Source organism: Epinephelus fuscoguttatus, linkage group LG18 (genome assembly GCF_011397635.1).
Source record: "Epinephelus fuscoguttatus linkage group LG18, E.fuscoguttatus.final_Chr_v1".
Taxonomy (NCBI): Eukaryota; Metazoa; Chordata; class Actinopteri; order Perciformes; family Serranidae; genus Epinephelus; species Epinephelus fuscoguttatus.
Window position 1 is genome coordinate 35,271,961 of NC_064769.1, and position 15,967 is coordinate 35,287,927.

The 15,967-nt window shown below is 44.3% G+C and overlaps 1 protein-coding gene across 1 annotated transcript in view; it reads right to left on the minus strand.

Annotated features, from left to right (window-relative positions):
- The window catches only part of xrcc4 (X-ray repair complementing defective repair in Chinese hamster cells 4), a 53,616-nt gene that overhangs the window by 4,897 nt on the left and 32,752 nt on the right, over positions 1-15,967 (minus strand). Inside the window, exon 7 of the mRNA XM_049603598.1 lies at positions 13,965-14,085. Within this exon, the coding sequence (XP_049459555.1) occupies positions 13,965-14,085 (121 nt within the window). The remainder of the gene's footprint in view (positions 1-13,964; positions 14,086-15,967) is intronic.

The following is a 15,967-nucleotide window of genomic DNA, read 5'->3' on the forward strand; positions in this document are numbered from 1 at the left end:
GATGATTAGCTGAATGGGAACGAGAAGAAAAAGAGCAATGTGAGAAAGCAGAGGAGAGGGAGGAGAGGCCCTGAGCTTGTTTAAATCATTACCAACTGTATGACAAACACTGCAGCGCTGCTGGAACCAGTTAAGAGGAAACAAGAGATGTGTTCTGTGGAAAGGGGGAGCTGTCCAACGCTGCCACAGAGGACCACCGGAGACTTGAACACATGGCAGAGGGGGACATGACCAGAGCGGTTTCAGCCCGGAGAGGTGAGGTTAAGCTCAGGCATGATGGGGCGCTCTGGAGCCCCCACACAGAGCTGGTCTGGTGACATACCAGAGCTGCAGCATGCACACCAATTATGTGCTAGTTTGTAGCTTAAGAAACTAAACAGAGGTTTAGTTTGGAACAAGCCGGGCAGAAGGATTAGTTGTGTCTAAGTTCTGTCACTTAAAGGTTCAGTGCACCAAATTACAAGAAAACTAAAATTACTGCCTTGCGGTTGTATGCCTCTGCACACCAGTCAAGTTGCAGTTACAGTTTATATCCATGTCTGTGAAAACATGAATGCTTCACAGTTCACACACATCTTCCTCCCAGCAGCACAGACGATCTATACAATCAGCACTGTTTCAAAATGGGCACCTGATATTAGTGTCACAAATTTAGCATCTGACCAAATGTTTCCCCTTTTGCTCCTGAGATACGACTTTAAATAATGGCCAGAGAAGTATTTACAAATACTAAAAAGTGGGACAGACATCTGTGTGAAATTTTGTCAGAATTAGCATTTGAATTACTGAGTTGTAGCCAAAAACATGTTTTGTGAGGTCACAGTCACCTTTGACCTTGCAACCACAAAATTCTAATCGGATCAGTCCCAAAAGGAAGTTTGCGCAAAATCTGAGAAAGCTCCCTCATGGCCTTGTTGAGATGCTGCATTCACAAGAATGAGAAAGATGCAAGGTCACAGTGACCTTGATCTTTTTACCAAAATCTTACAAGTTCATCATTAAGTCCAGGTGAATGTTTGTGCCAAATTTGAATAAAGCCTCTTTAGCAGTTCTTACGATATTGTGTTCACATGAATAAGATTCATGCAGAGTAATGGTGACCTTGACCTTGGACCGCCAAAATCTAATCAGTTCATGGTTGAGTCCAGGTGAATGTTTGTGCCAAGTCCCTCAAGCTGTTGTTATCTTGAGATATCATGTTCACAAGAATGCGACAGAAATTGTCACAGCAACCTTGACCTTTGACCTATGGCCATCTAAGTCGAATCATCATCATTGAGTCCAAGTGGACGTTTGTGCCAAATTGAAGAAACTAAGAAGTGTTCTCACCTACTGGAAATAATTGGTTTGCTTTAGGTGAGGGCTGATGCCTGGGTAGAGCATGTAGGAGGCAGGACATGACGCAGATTACACCACGGTCTCGTAGCCGGTTCGTAATTTGGTCACAAACAAATTAGTCTCTTGCTGTTCCTTGAACCTGTCTGATGATTTTGGCTTCAACCCTTCCCAAATCTGTCATCTCTTCAGTTAGCCATCTTCATTGCTGTCTTTGTGTAAATGACTCTTCTTCCTCACCCTCAGATGTTTGTATTCTTTTGGTTTTGCACGGACACACAAATGAAACATCATCAACATGCCCACTCGCTTGCTGTGAATTCTCCAATTAGAAACTCTATTCACACATGGGCTCAATCTGACAGTAAATGTACTTTTAACCGGAAAGCTGGCAGGATAAAATCCGGTCCAACTGATTTAGACATTTGCATTCTCACTTCCACCTCCTCCAGGTAATGTCTAGTTTGCAGTGCATGTGTGGAAGGACTTGGAATTTCTACTCCACCAATAGAGAAGGAAAGAAATTTGCTTGTGGTGCTCAAAGCATTGAATAAAATCTCTGCCCAGATACAGAGTTCCTTTTCAGACTCAACCCATGTTACATTAAGCATGTTGCTATAGCAGAAATCAAGTAGATGAATGTACTTAAACATACTTCATTTAAATCCTATTATTCATCCCTGACGATCTGCCTCACACACTAAGTACTAGTCTACATGGGGTCATGAGATTTCATTTTTTTTAACAGTTAGCCCCATTACTGTGAGTATATGGCCAGACGTCTCCCTTTCCACGATGCGAAGCTCACACTCAGCAGCTTCAATTTCTTTGGTCACCAGATGTCACAATCTAAATTTCACAAAATACAAAATATCAATATTTAATTACGTTGGTGGTCAGTCGGGTTGTTGAAAGACAAGTGTTGTGTTGATGCCATAATCTGCTAGTGCTGTGAAATGAGTGGTGTACTGCTCTCTCTCTCCATCTCTCTCTCTGTTACGAATGAATCAAACAAAAGTCCTGGCTATTAATTTTAAAGGAATACGTGCTCCTCTATTCACATCAGGGGATCGGTATCACATTAAAGGCACTGGTATCATAATTTTTTAACGACTATGATACTGGAAAAGAACAAGTACCATCATGTTTACAGAAATGTGGCATGGACTTGGTACTGAGGTATCTGTTGTTGTGATCTTCCTGCATTACATAACTAATAAATGTACTTATTTTAAAGGGGAACTAATGTTTTTTTCACCCTGGGCCCTATTTTCCGATCTACTTTTGTCTAAATGAGTGATAGGATGTTCAGTATTTGACATTTCTCCAGTACGAAGCTAGGGCTGACCTGCCTGCAGCCCGTGAACGCGCGCTATATTAAAAAATAGGGCACTCAGACAGCGTCAAACAACGTCAAAATACGTCCACTAAAAGTGCATTTTTTCCACACAGATAGGCTCGGATTGTTAGTATAATTATCCGACAACATAACGGAAAGGAGAAATGAACGTCTGTCTTTACCTTTAGCTGGACTTGGACGTGTTCCTCTGCCTGTTGCTGCTCCCTCTCTCTCCTCGTCCGCTCTTCAGTTTCAATGAGCTCTGCGTCCATGTACATCTGTGTACTCCATGTTCAAATAAATACGGGCGCTCATCAAATTCAAATGGCTCATCCAGATCCAGTTGGTCAAAATCGGGTAAAAATTCGGACATGTTTGGGGTTTTTTTTTCTCTAAAAACGGAAAAGTCTATCCTTTGCATTTTAAAAAACTTCTGTGTTTATATGACAATGTTATTGAAACGATGCCCGTTCACATGGAGCCACAAAATCTACTGGAAACGCTGTAGTATGCACGCCAGGCCAATGGGTGGCAGTGTAAATTCGCAAAGCAACACCACTGCATGATGCCATGCGCCTGTGCTGAAGCGCCCTCCTCTACAACATGGTGATTACAAACCAAAACAAAGAAGACACAATGGCGAAAGCATGCACAGATAACTTTGTTGGGATGGACGATGAGGTGGAGTTGCTGCAGTAACAGATCTACACTTCACTTCAAATCAACAGGGTGAGCAGCACAAACAGAGCTCGGCATTGTTGTTGTGACGGTCAGCATGCCTAGTGACTGGAACCGCAATGCGCATGTGCGAAAAGGCTCCGTTTTTAGAGGAACTGCATATTGCAAGGTTACATGACAACGGAGACGCTGCTGTTTCCAAAAAGTTGCACTCTGGAACCCATTTTCAAAACGTTGAGTTTTCAGGCGCCCAAAACGCCGCTGTCGTGTAAACCATCAGCCAAAATGCAACTAAAGTTTACCATTTTCAGTTGAAATCGTTGTCGTATAAACAGGACCTGAAAGTCTGGCTCTGAAATCTCACGTCTCGCGAGATTTGAGTTGTTGCAGGAAGTTACCGCTGGAGTGACCTTACAAACACAAGGAGTTACTCTGTTTGGAGTAGTCATGGCTGAATTTTTACCCGCTTTTGTCCAGCTGGATCTGGATGAGCCATTTGAATTTGATGAGCACCCGTATTTATTTGAACACGGAGTACATGGATGTACACGGACGCAGAGCTCATTGAAACTGAAGAGCGGACGAGGAGAGAGAGAGGGACCAGCAACAGGCAGAGGAACATGTCCGAAACATAGACGTTCATTTCTCCTTTCTGTTATGTTGTCGGATAGTTATACTAACAATCCGAGCCTATCTGTGTGAAAAAAATGCACTTTTAGTGGACGTATTTTGACGTTGTTTGACGCTGTCTGAGTGCCCTATTATTTAATATAGCGCGCGCTCACGGGCTGCAGGCAGGTCAGCCCTTGCTTCATACTGGAGAAATGTCAAATATTGAACATCCTATCACTCATTTAGACAAAAGTAGATCGGAAAATAGGGCCCAGGGTGAAAAAAACATTAGCTCCCCTTTAAGCCTGACCATGATCTTTCTCTGAAAACATAAACACGTAGTTTTGGTGCAAAAGCAACAGTTTCACAACGTGACTCATTTGTTTAAAACTGTGACCGCTGGCAGTCATAGACGACCTTTTCTATCTTGCACAGGTTGGGGCCTTAATTTAGGAAGTGCTCTTGTGGGTTAGAGGGTAGGCATATACGGCCCATGTGGCTGTAGGGGTTGAATCCAGTTTTATAATATACTGTCTATGATTCTGAAATGGGCTCTTTTGCAGAAGGAGTACTTAAGATTTTAGCACCTAAAGTACCAGTGATGCTACAGCTTTTGTACTTTTAGTCAAGTACAATTTTTAACGCAGGACTTTAGCATGTAACGGCATACTTTTACACTGTGTATCACTACTTTTACTTCACCTGACCTGAGTACTTCTGAGCAGGAATATGTTTCCCCCATCTTGTATCCTCTGAGATTGATCCTGTGACCCTTCAGAGTTGGTGACCACTGCTGTAATGGATTCTTTCCTCTGACTGAAACACAGTCATTTATTCACATGTTCTACAAATGTTATAGATTTAACAGCTGAGTTGGATCATGCTAGAGGGACGCAGCACTATAAACCCTCTCAGTATCTGCACACAGTAAAGCTGGAGCAGCCTCATGTCTTGTAGTGATTATCTGCGATGGCTAGGAGCGATGTTTGTTCGTTTACAGAGCCGGTCCGTGTGTGAAGCAGAGAGAGTGTGTTTCACTGTAAGTCTCTTTTCATGGGAAAACGGTCCTTTGAGTACACAAACACTTACATCTCAAGGACATGTTAACAGGAACTACACCGAGTCAAAATAAGAATTTGACCGAAAACCGGCTGTTTAACACAAATATAAAACGTGTCTAATTTTTTGAGGAAGTGTCAAACACAGACAAACATCAAGAGATTTGTTTTGATAAAGGAACACTTCAACTGAATTCTTTCTGAGAGTGAAGTGAGAACATGGACATCAATTTCACATCTGTGTGAAGTACAGAGCCGGAGCCAGGATGTGGTTAGCTTAGCTTAGCATAAAGACGGGAAGCAATGGGGAACAGCTAGTCTACGTCTACCAGCACTTCTACAGCTCACTGATCAACATGTTATACCTTGTTTTTTCTGTTTGAAAACAAGTGTGAAAACTACAGTTTGTGGTTTCAGTGGGATATAAGTACCAAAACTATTTGTTCAACCAACTTTCTTCAACGTCTTCAGAAAATACCTGGGTCTTTGATACAAAGCTGAAGGTACAAGAAGCTTAGAAGAAGATATACTTCAGTAATCCATAAGGGGAAATTCAATTTTTTTAACACACACATGCACAAACAGGACCTTTACATGCACTAAATGGAGAGATGTCAGAGAGAGGGAGCTGCCTATGGACACCTCTTGCCCAGTGTCAGCTGGGATAGGCTCCAGCACCCCCAAAATCCCTAACAGGATGAGTGGTTAAATGAATGAATGAGTACATATACAGACAGGGCAAAAACACTTCTGGAACCAGCAGCTCCTTCTAGTTGGCAAATTTTGACGCACAGGTTGCTGAATTTGGTTGTGGTGTCTGTACAGGTATGAAGATAGCAAACCTGGCAACCTCACTTTGACGTCAAGAGGCTGCACACAGTCACTGTTTTTACATTTCTGTTTAAGTACATATTAAATAAACGTGATAAAACATGTTGATTAGTGAGTTTTAAAAGGTGTTGGTGGGGCTAACCGTTTCCCCTGCTTCCAATCTTTATGCTAAGCTAAACTAAGCTAACCACAGCCCAAGGGCTCATACACATTCCACGTTTTAACCGCCCTCAAAATCATTGTTTTCAATGGAGAAATGCGGAAGGTGAGCTCAAAACTGTTTCCAAGCACCTGTATTTCAGGGCGTGATGGCTGCGCCCCAACTTTTGGAATGCGTGGCGAGGAATGACCAATCACAGCTGGTCGACAGCTTCATTTTCTTCGGTATCAGATCCAGATGAGCTCCGAAATCTGGATTTTTGGTAAGCATGCTATGATTTGGTGCTGGTTATGGTTGCTTTGCAACTTTCGACGCAGTCTGCCTCTGTGGTTTTGAAACTTCGCACAGAGAAGCACCCAACGCCCGACCTTCCAGGCGGCTAAAGACGCAGCATGTGTCCTGGCCCTAACTCTTCTCATCTCAAGCTCTGAAAACAAATAAGCTCATTTCCGAAAATGTTGAGCAATTTCTTTAATTAGTCATCCTCGTCTTCTGCTCATGTGGCCTTCATTTAATTCTCTTCAGGCTGTTTCACTCCCTCCTCCTCCTCCTCCTCCTCCTCCTCCTCTCTATCCTCCCTGTGGACGACCTGCACGTAGAAAACATGGAGGTAACAGAGGAAGGTGAACGGGTTGAGTAGTGATGGAAATGGAAAAAAAACAATGAGGTGGGTGTAGGAGTGCCAGCAGCTCCGACCCCCCCACCTCCTCACACAAAGGCCTCTCTTCTGCGGCTGCTGTTTGCCAGCTCAGAGGGAGGCAGCTTCTGCAGCGATCAAACATCCAGCCAGCCCCAGCTGCTCATCAGCTCACTGCTGCTTCTTGTTGCAGCAGTCAGAGCTGGTAATAAGGCCCAGTTAATGGGCACCGCTACCAACTACGGACAGCAGCTGGGGATGGATGGCACCACTTACGGCCATCTGCATGTGGCACAGTTTACAGTCGCTGGCACTCGCAGGAGCTTGGACACAGTTTATTCACCCTCTGTTAGAAACAACGTCAGATTGAGACATTTCTTTGGAATATTTTCTAAATGGCCACATCCAAAAAGAAACTGGCAAACGGGAGATATGGGAATTAAAGCGCTGGTATTGTGAGGTTTTTGGATGTGCGGCAACAGTGCTTCAGAGCTGTGTGATGGTCTGACTTTGAGTGTAGATACAGAGACTAAAGACACAACAGAGAGGAGTGTGAGGACAAGAAAGAGAAGGAGAGAAAAAGAGAAGAAAGTTGCATAATTGTTTCTTTGAGGCCGGCTGACTGACTTTGGCTTCACAGTTCATGTCCTTAGACCTCCCTTAGAAATGCCCCTGCTGCACTGTGTTCAGACCTGAGAAGAATGGCATTTACCAAAATCCAAGATAATCAAAGGGCTGGTTCATGTTCTCACTTAACTCTGGTGGTATCTAGGATTTCAGATATCTGTCTATTTGATTTCTACAGCCTGGATCAAGACGCCCGTATCACTAGCAACATCTATAACTTTAAAGCCCAGTCACCAGAAGAACATGTAGATGTACATTTCTGCAAACCACAGATACGTTACATCTTATCAAGGTTTCTAACGCAGTATATGAGCTGACTTTGTCATCAGGAGGTGGAGGGGGTGGTGGACTGTGTGACACTTAGATAAGATGGCTGCCAAGCTGCAGATCACTGTTCAAGACCAACAAACACAACAAGACGTTGCAGCGCTTCCTGTCAGGAGAGTGCCACAAAAAGCAGTTGATTTGTACCAAGATATTGCTCACTAGCTAGCCACCCCGCAGTCCTTCTGCCTCCTCCTGCCGCTCTGAGACTATTCACTGAGAGGAGAGCAGGCAGAAGCTCCTCTGACAGTCTTAGTAGCAGCTGCAGAAACTTAAATCAGCTGGTGTAAACCCCAGCCCCAGAGCTCACAGCAGGTTGGGTCTAATCTGTGAAATGGGAGCAACAGCAAGTTTGCTGATCCAGTGGGGAGTTTACGCCAGGCTGGCTGAATTCGAGTTGCCTTTGGAGCAGTTGAAGGTCTGTGACCTCTGACCCTCCACCCGTTTCTGCTTTCTGGCTTTGACTTTGTTTTTCTCAATAAATGTGACGTCACGTTACTTGTGGACTTCTTTCCACCTTCTCATTTTAATTATGTCGATTCAGGCATTAAGAAATTGTTTTAAGAGGCGATGCCTCACTGCAGCGGTCGCAAGTTCGACTCCGGCTTGCAACCCTTTGCTGCACGTCGTCCCCCCACTCTGTCTCTCTCCCCACTTCACACTCTTCACTCTGTTCTGTCCATTAAAGGCGAAAAAGCCCAAAAAAATAATCTTTTGAAAGAAATTGTTTTAAAAATCGTTAAAACAATCTCAAAACATCGCGATACTTAGGGGTATTGATTTTTTTCCCACCCCTACTAGCAATATGTCAGCCCCTCCAGGATGTCGCAATTACAACAATTAAAGCAAATTCAGCCAGTCGCTGTGAGACCTTGCAATTTGTCCAATCACTGCAACTTTTATTATTCAACCGGGTAAGATTTGGAGCTGCCCCCTGAAAGTCGGAGATTTTAATCATTGGTTGGAGACCCCACAATTGACTGAGATTGCTTCAAGTTGAGCACTTGTTTTTAGTTGTGGAGTGGGCAGTGAACAAGGTGCAGCGGCACTGAGGAAGAGAGGCTTTCCACCGCAAGGCTTTAAGACAACATTATCTTCTCGCTTCTGCTTGGAAGTGGTGAATTTACAGCTCGCAATAACTTAATACGATACAGTCTGGCTTTTAGTTTTATCTGGTGTCATCAAAAAATGTTGCAGCACATTTTCCGATCGGTGGTTAGCTCAGTTAGCTTGTTTACTATTTTACGTGAATGTTGTTGCACACTGAGTCCTGTTTAAAACTTAATGTGGAAAAAAAAACAAAAAAAACAGGAGTCGTTATATATTTGTATTGAACGGCTGAACTGGATTCGACTGGCATAATTCTGAGTCAGGTACAGCCCTAATAAAATCTCATTTCATTGTAGAGCTGAGTGCAGTGTATTGATTCGCTCAGCCCCTCCACAGGTGCGCCGTCAAGGGGGGGCGCCAAGTAGTTGGTTCCATAGCCTAGGTCTATAATGAGGAGCCCGACCCGTCCGAGCCCGAGGATAGTGGCGGGAAATTATGGTCGGGTCGGGTTCGGGCTCAGGCAGAGAATCTAAGCTCTAACAAGTGCTGCTGGAGCCACAACACCTCGGCTTGTGGAAAAGTCAGGTAGTCGGAGTCATGTGTGGAGATATTTTACATTTGAGGCAGATGAAAGCGGAGTAATTATAAACTTGCAAACGGTGCCTCCGAAGTTTCCAGACCAAAGGAGGAAACCCTTCAAACCTGACTAAACACTTAAAAGACAGACACCCTGAATTCAAGGTGAGTGAGTTTTCATTTTTATCGTGGTATCGAATGAGTATCGAGAATCGTGGAAATTCACTGGTATTGGTATCGACTACTGAAATTCTGGTATTGTGACAAGCCTACATGAGACTACTGCTGCACTTGTGACAGACTCATAGACACAGTGACAGGGCTAACCATTGGCAACACTCAGTTAACATTAGCCAGCATTTATTAATGGTTTAACAACAGAGTTGTGCCGCTCCGGTGTCAGTGTGAAACTGTTGGGACTGTTTAACGGCTTGGTGTCGAATGTTAGCTGCTGCTGCTGTGTTAGCTTGTGCTTACCGGGCAGAGAGGGCAGGAGGAGAGTGGCTCACGGAGCATTTTCATGTGCTCCCATAATTCATTTGCCAAAAACGCATAAAAACAGCAACATGCATCAAATTTTTTTACAAATGCTGCTGTGAAATCTGGCATTTCAGGCCCCAACAATCCCAAAAGCAGTCCATGAAATCGTGGAGGGAGTGATATGTTGTTACGTTGAAGTGGAAGAGTCAAATGGCTGAAGACACAACACTGCTGTCCAGGTGGAGACTTAAAAACAACACAAAACTAACCACTGTCACAAGTCTTCACATGTGAGTTACTAATTAACAAAACATAATATCACCTTACTTAAGTGTATCATTGTTTTTCCTACAGCCGTTATGCTAGTAGAATAATTTGTAATTTGGTGAACCAACCCTTCTTGATTCCTCTCCAAAGATCCTGACACGAACAAATAACAACACGGGACCTGACGCAGCCTCCTGATGTTTTCCACGCTCTCATTAGTGGAGCTGTGTCTCTACATAAAGTCCACAGTGTAAAACAGCCTCACCTCCTGAGGCGAGCTCTGCTCATCACCAGCTGCTCTGCCTAAAGCCAGGCACCATGTGTTAGTGAGCTTAAAGAGATAAAACAGATAGAAAAGACCAGCAGCACAAATCATAAACCTGCAGGAAAACGCTGCTCTTTTACCGCCAATAAAAACTCTGCAGAGCTTGAATTTGATATTCCCTTTCCGAGGAATGTTGTAAACGTGATAACGGCCTGAAGGTGAACAGCTGGGCGTTCTCTCTGGACAGAGCAGGAGTGGAAACTGCTGCTACGGGAGCTCGGACACTGGGACAAGGTCACACAGCTGCTCTACTTCTTCAGTGAGCTCTGCAGCATCACTTGTCATATGAGTGTCATATATTGTTTGCAATAAGGACTCTTAGGTCATTAGGTCATTTTAATTTGCCCTGTATCCACTGTACGTCGCCTAGCAACAAGGACGCACTCCACTGCAGTATTTTATGCTTTAATTGTGTCTGCACCAGAAGTGAGGATGTTTTTACTTGTGTATATCGATGACAGCTGCTTGTGACATCCTCATGCCGGCATTTTGCCAATAATTTCACAACATAACACACAACATAAGGACCGCAGAGCTGAAAGACAATGAGAAAATGAAAGAGTCTTCTTCGTGGCACTTTTGAGTTTTCTATGACGCGGAGCTCACACTGACCTCAAACACAAAATCCCCCGTTCTGTTTGTCCAGACACAGTTCTAAGTAAGTTTACTCAAACAAGATGACCACATCCTCAGCGATGTTGGCAAAGAGGCAGTTTTACTGTGAGCGACTCTACTACCAACACCAAGTTAGAAGACAACAGATGGAAAACACAGACGGTCTAATCAGTGTTAACTCTCTGCCAACCACTCAAGTTTACAGTTTACATCCATGTCTGTCCAGACTCACATGTCGCCATGACAACAGACGATGCTTCAAATATGGATGTTGCTGCAAAGAAGCCACAAATCAGCACAGTTTCACGATTGTTGTCACCAATTCACTCTCTGACCGGGTGTCTCCCCTGATGTTTGAGTTACGGTGTTGAGTAATGGCCAGGAAACATTATGATGTTACAGTGAAGTTGACCTTTGACCATTAAACACCAAATTCTAATCAGTTAACTGCCGAGTCCAAGTGGACATTTGTGTCTGGAGTACTGACATTCCCTCCAGGCTTAAGATACCACAGGAATATTTTTGACTGGTTACACGTCAGTCAAAAGGTTAATTTAGCTACTTCCTAGTTTACTGCACTGCCCAACAACTGGGTCTGGTGGGACCTAGCTGGCAACACAGCTCGCTGGTAAGACTGTCCTGAGCCAACAGTGTCGCTGTGGAAACATGCCCACCCTCCAGTCTTCCCCCAGGTAGCCCCAGTGAGTAGACAGCTCAGTTTTAGGCTGCAAACCCCCTTAAGTATTGCTCACTATCTTAGCACTGTTAGCTCTGTTAGCACTGTAGCAGTCTTAAAGCCCATTTATGCTCAACGTTAAATACGGATACGGATACGGACGGAGCCTTCTGTCCGTGCTCCGCGTTCATTTCGTCCGTATTTCTGCACGTTTCCATAAAGCTTACGGATATGGGCCAAATGGAGCAGTACCACCGGAAACCGTGGGGGCAGTGTTGCTGTCACTACCCGATACGTAGCTCGAGTGAGACACGAAGAAGAAATAACAATGGCAGAACTTTTTGAGGAAAGGAATTCTCCGTCCTCCAGTTGCGATGTATTTAACGGCCTCACCGACCACCGCCTCCTACAACGCTGCCTCTGTTTTTGTCTTTTACGCAAGAGGTACATTATCAATATCTCCTCCACAGTCGCCATGTTTGTTTTTGACTTTGTTGTTGTCATAAACTTTTGACGCTGGGCTGACGTATACATTTTTGTACGTAAAGGGAGCATAAATGGGTCTTTAGCGTGGCCAGTGGTGCTAACAAAGTTAACAATGCTAAAGGGGCTATGCAGCTCAAAATGAAGCCGCTTTCTCACTGGTGCGACCTGGGGGGAGACCAGAAGGTGGCCACCACGTTTCTGCAGCTCTAGGGATTCCCAGTGGTATGCACCAAATGAGCAGCGCAGCAGGCTAGCTCCCACCCTGAACCCTGGATGGTGTGCAGTGGCTAGCTAACCAGTGGAGATCCGAAGGAAGGCTGTCGGCGCCATGTCTCTACATGTTAATGCGGCTCACCGGCTGTCTGTCAACAAGGCCAACAGAAAATAAAATAAAAGGCATCACAAAACATTAAAATTTCACCACCTCTTTAACCCTAACCCTTGAAAAAGAGGTTGTTCATCTCAATGGGATCTTCCTGGTTAAATAAAAAAATAGAATAGACAGCACTTTGAAATGCATCGCTAAAGCTCATGGAGGCAATGGAGTGCTGGACTGAAAGAAAAAGCCTCTTGTATTTCACGTAGATTTGCATTTTACCCCCAAAACATTAACCAATAAGTTACCACTTAATGGCTACTGGGCTTTTTAAATAACTGAAACTGATTCCCTACTTCAGGCGTTCTTGAGATATCACATTCACTATAACAAGTTGGGGTGGCACGGTGGTGCAGTGGTTAGCATTGTCGTCTCACAGCAAGAGGGTTTATGGTTTGAACCCCAGGGTGTGGGAGCCCTTCTGTGCAGAGTTTGCATGTTCTCCCTGTGTCAGCATGGGTTTCCTCCAGGTGCTCCAGCTTCCTCCCACAGTCCAAAGACATGCAGGTTAAGTGGTGACTCTAAATTGTCTGTAGGTGTGAATGTGAGTGTGAATGGTTGTCTGTCTCTATGTGTCAGCCCTGTGATAGTCTGGTGACCTGTCCAGGGTGAACCCCGCCTCTCACCTAACGTCAGCGGGGATAGGCTCCAGCCCCCCATGACCCCCAACAGCATCAGTGGTGAAGGAAAATGAATGAATTGATATAATGAGATGGACGGACGGCGCGGAGTCACAAAAATGTACTAGCATAGTCGCCATGGTGTTTGTTTACAATAGTTTTTTTGTTATTCGTTCATTGTGGAATGGATTCATATTTTTCACAATCGTCTTTGTGAAACAAGCCAACACCACAGACCAACAGCAGGGTTTTCAGATGTTTATGCGTGTGTGTTTATCTCCTGTGAAACACACACTTTGCTCAGCACATTCCTTCGCATATTTACGTCACTGATTGTGTTGCAGTCAGTCAGTGTGAATGAGACTGTAGTCTTTTGTGTCAACGGCAATTTAGGGGGCAACCTCCACGCATGTGAATGTTCAGAGAGCCACGGCAGATGACCCCGACATAAATAAGAGCTCTGACAGGGAACTTTATGATGTTTGATTTTCCCATTCAAGAGGGGGAGACGAGAGAGAGGAGGGGGAGGAGGTGAAGCTTAAAGAAAGAAAGATGAGACAACACAGACACATCATCTCTACATCTTGTATATTTGTTCTACAGGGAGAAGGGAGGTGTGTTTAACCTCTGCTGGCGACAATAAAGTGCATTTAAATAGATCAAATGTGTGTTATTGTGTCTTATTTTTGGTTAGAGGTGTCACACCCGGCTGAATGAACACATCTGATGACATCAGTTAACTAGCTACAGAGCCTGTAAACTGCTCCAAGACAGACTGAAACCACAGAGCAGGAGGAACTACTCCTTACACATTGTCATAACAAACACTAACAGTGACACGTGTTAATGACATTACATGTTGTTGTGGCTGTGCTGCGGTGCAGTCATGTACCTCTTTCTCTGGGAGCTTGATGGGTTCGGGGCTCCAAGGTTACGAAAGCGCCGCTTGCGACTGGGGGCCACGTCTGTGATGTCCTTCAGGCTGTCGTCCAATGGGCTCGCAGTAGAGCGTTCTGAAGAGGACATGAGATGGTCATGTTTATACATAATATTAAATTCAAAGTGTAGTTTAGTGAGACTTCAACATGCAACAATTTCAAAAGTTGTTGTTTCCATTAGTCACTGAGACACAAAAGCATGGGAAAATACACTCACTGACCACTTCATTAAGTACAACTGTTCAACTGTTTGTTAATGCAAATAGCTAATCAGCCAATCACATGGCAGCAACTCAAGACGGCCTGCTGAAGTTCAAACGGAGCATCAGAATGATGAAGAAAGGTGATTTAAGTGACTTTGAACGTGGCATGGTTGTTGGTGCCAGACGGGCTGGTCTGAGTATTTACTGGGATTTTCACCACAACCATCTCTAGGGTTTACAGAGGATGGTCCCAAAAAGAGAAAATATCCAGTGAGCCAAAATGCCTTGTTGATGCCAGAGGTCAGAGGAGAATGGCCAGACTGGTTCAAGATGATAGAAAGGCAACAGGAAGTCAAATAAGCACTGGTTCCAACCAAGGTGTGCAGAAGACCATCTCTGAAGCAACAACACCTTGTCCAACCTTGAAGCAGATGGGCTACAGCAGCAGAAGACCACACCAGGTACCACTCGATTCTCATCATGGATGTGCAGCCGACAAATCTGCAGCAACTGTGTGATGTCATCATGTCAATATGAACCAAAATCTCTGAGGAATGTTTCCAGCACCTTGTTGAATCTGTGATACCATGACACTAAGTCATGTAATTCAGAGCAGCTGAATATTCTTTTTCAGCCGACATCTGCTGGAGTGTGACTCTGCTTTCACCACCTCTCCTTTGTCCGTTAACATGAGAACACCAGGACGAGTGTATGGAACAACGGAGAGGCAGATGGCTCTGATCTCTGCCCGCAAACCAGCACGTTCTCCAGGGATCAAAGAACAGCAGGATGGTGAAGGTGGAAAATGTGCAAACACCCCTCAAATTACGTGTTCTTTCTTTTCTTGAATTGATCTGCGCTGATATATTTCTCTCCGTTCAGTTTCAGTGACTGGTTTCCACGTTTTCTCCACTGGTTTCTAAGAACACACACTGACTCAGGTCTCTGGAGCAGTCTGTTAAAGCTGTCTGTTAAACTCAAAGACCCCAATGAACACTGGAACCATAACAAAGTGGACAGCAGGTGTCAGGTGTTTCTTTCCCCGTCATCCATTTTATTTTTTTAACTACAGTCAGGTTTTAAGTTGTGATATTGTATGTGTTAAACTCACGGAAATTAATCACCTACTCTGTGGTTCAGCTCCATAGAGCTTTATTAAGTCCTTCAATTGACTGATTTGGTTTAACAGCCCAACTACTTGTGTGTTTTGGTCACATTGTCATTATTTCCACCAACAGCAGGAAAATGCAGCTGAGAAAAAAAAGCAAAGATTTTAGAGCTAAGAAGCTCCAGAGTCCAACAGCAGACACAGTTAGAAACTAGCTGGTGAATATAGCAGAGCATTTAGCAGCTAAAGAGACAGATATTTCCTTCAGGACTTGGTGAAGACCAAAAACAGAGCTAAAAATAGAGAGAACATTTATTTCAGTAAGGAGCACTTTCATCAAAGACAATTTTATTTCAATTTGCAGTATTGTATTTGGTGATTTCCGGGGCCTCTCTGCCTTTCCTCACGCTTACACAGAAAGCCTCTTCCACGTGCCTATGTAGAAAGCTTACAGCAGAGAGAACAAAGCTCTCTGCCCTTACATGCGCCTACATGGAAAGTCTAAGGCAGGGAGAGCAGCAGCAAAGACCCCCCCAGGGACAGAACAGAGCAGCATCAATGACAAACAGAAATGACATTGATAAGTCAGACACACAGGAAAAGGAGGAGCTGGGGTGGAGGCAGGTTGCGGCTTGCAGAGGAAGCA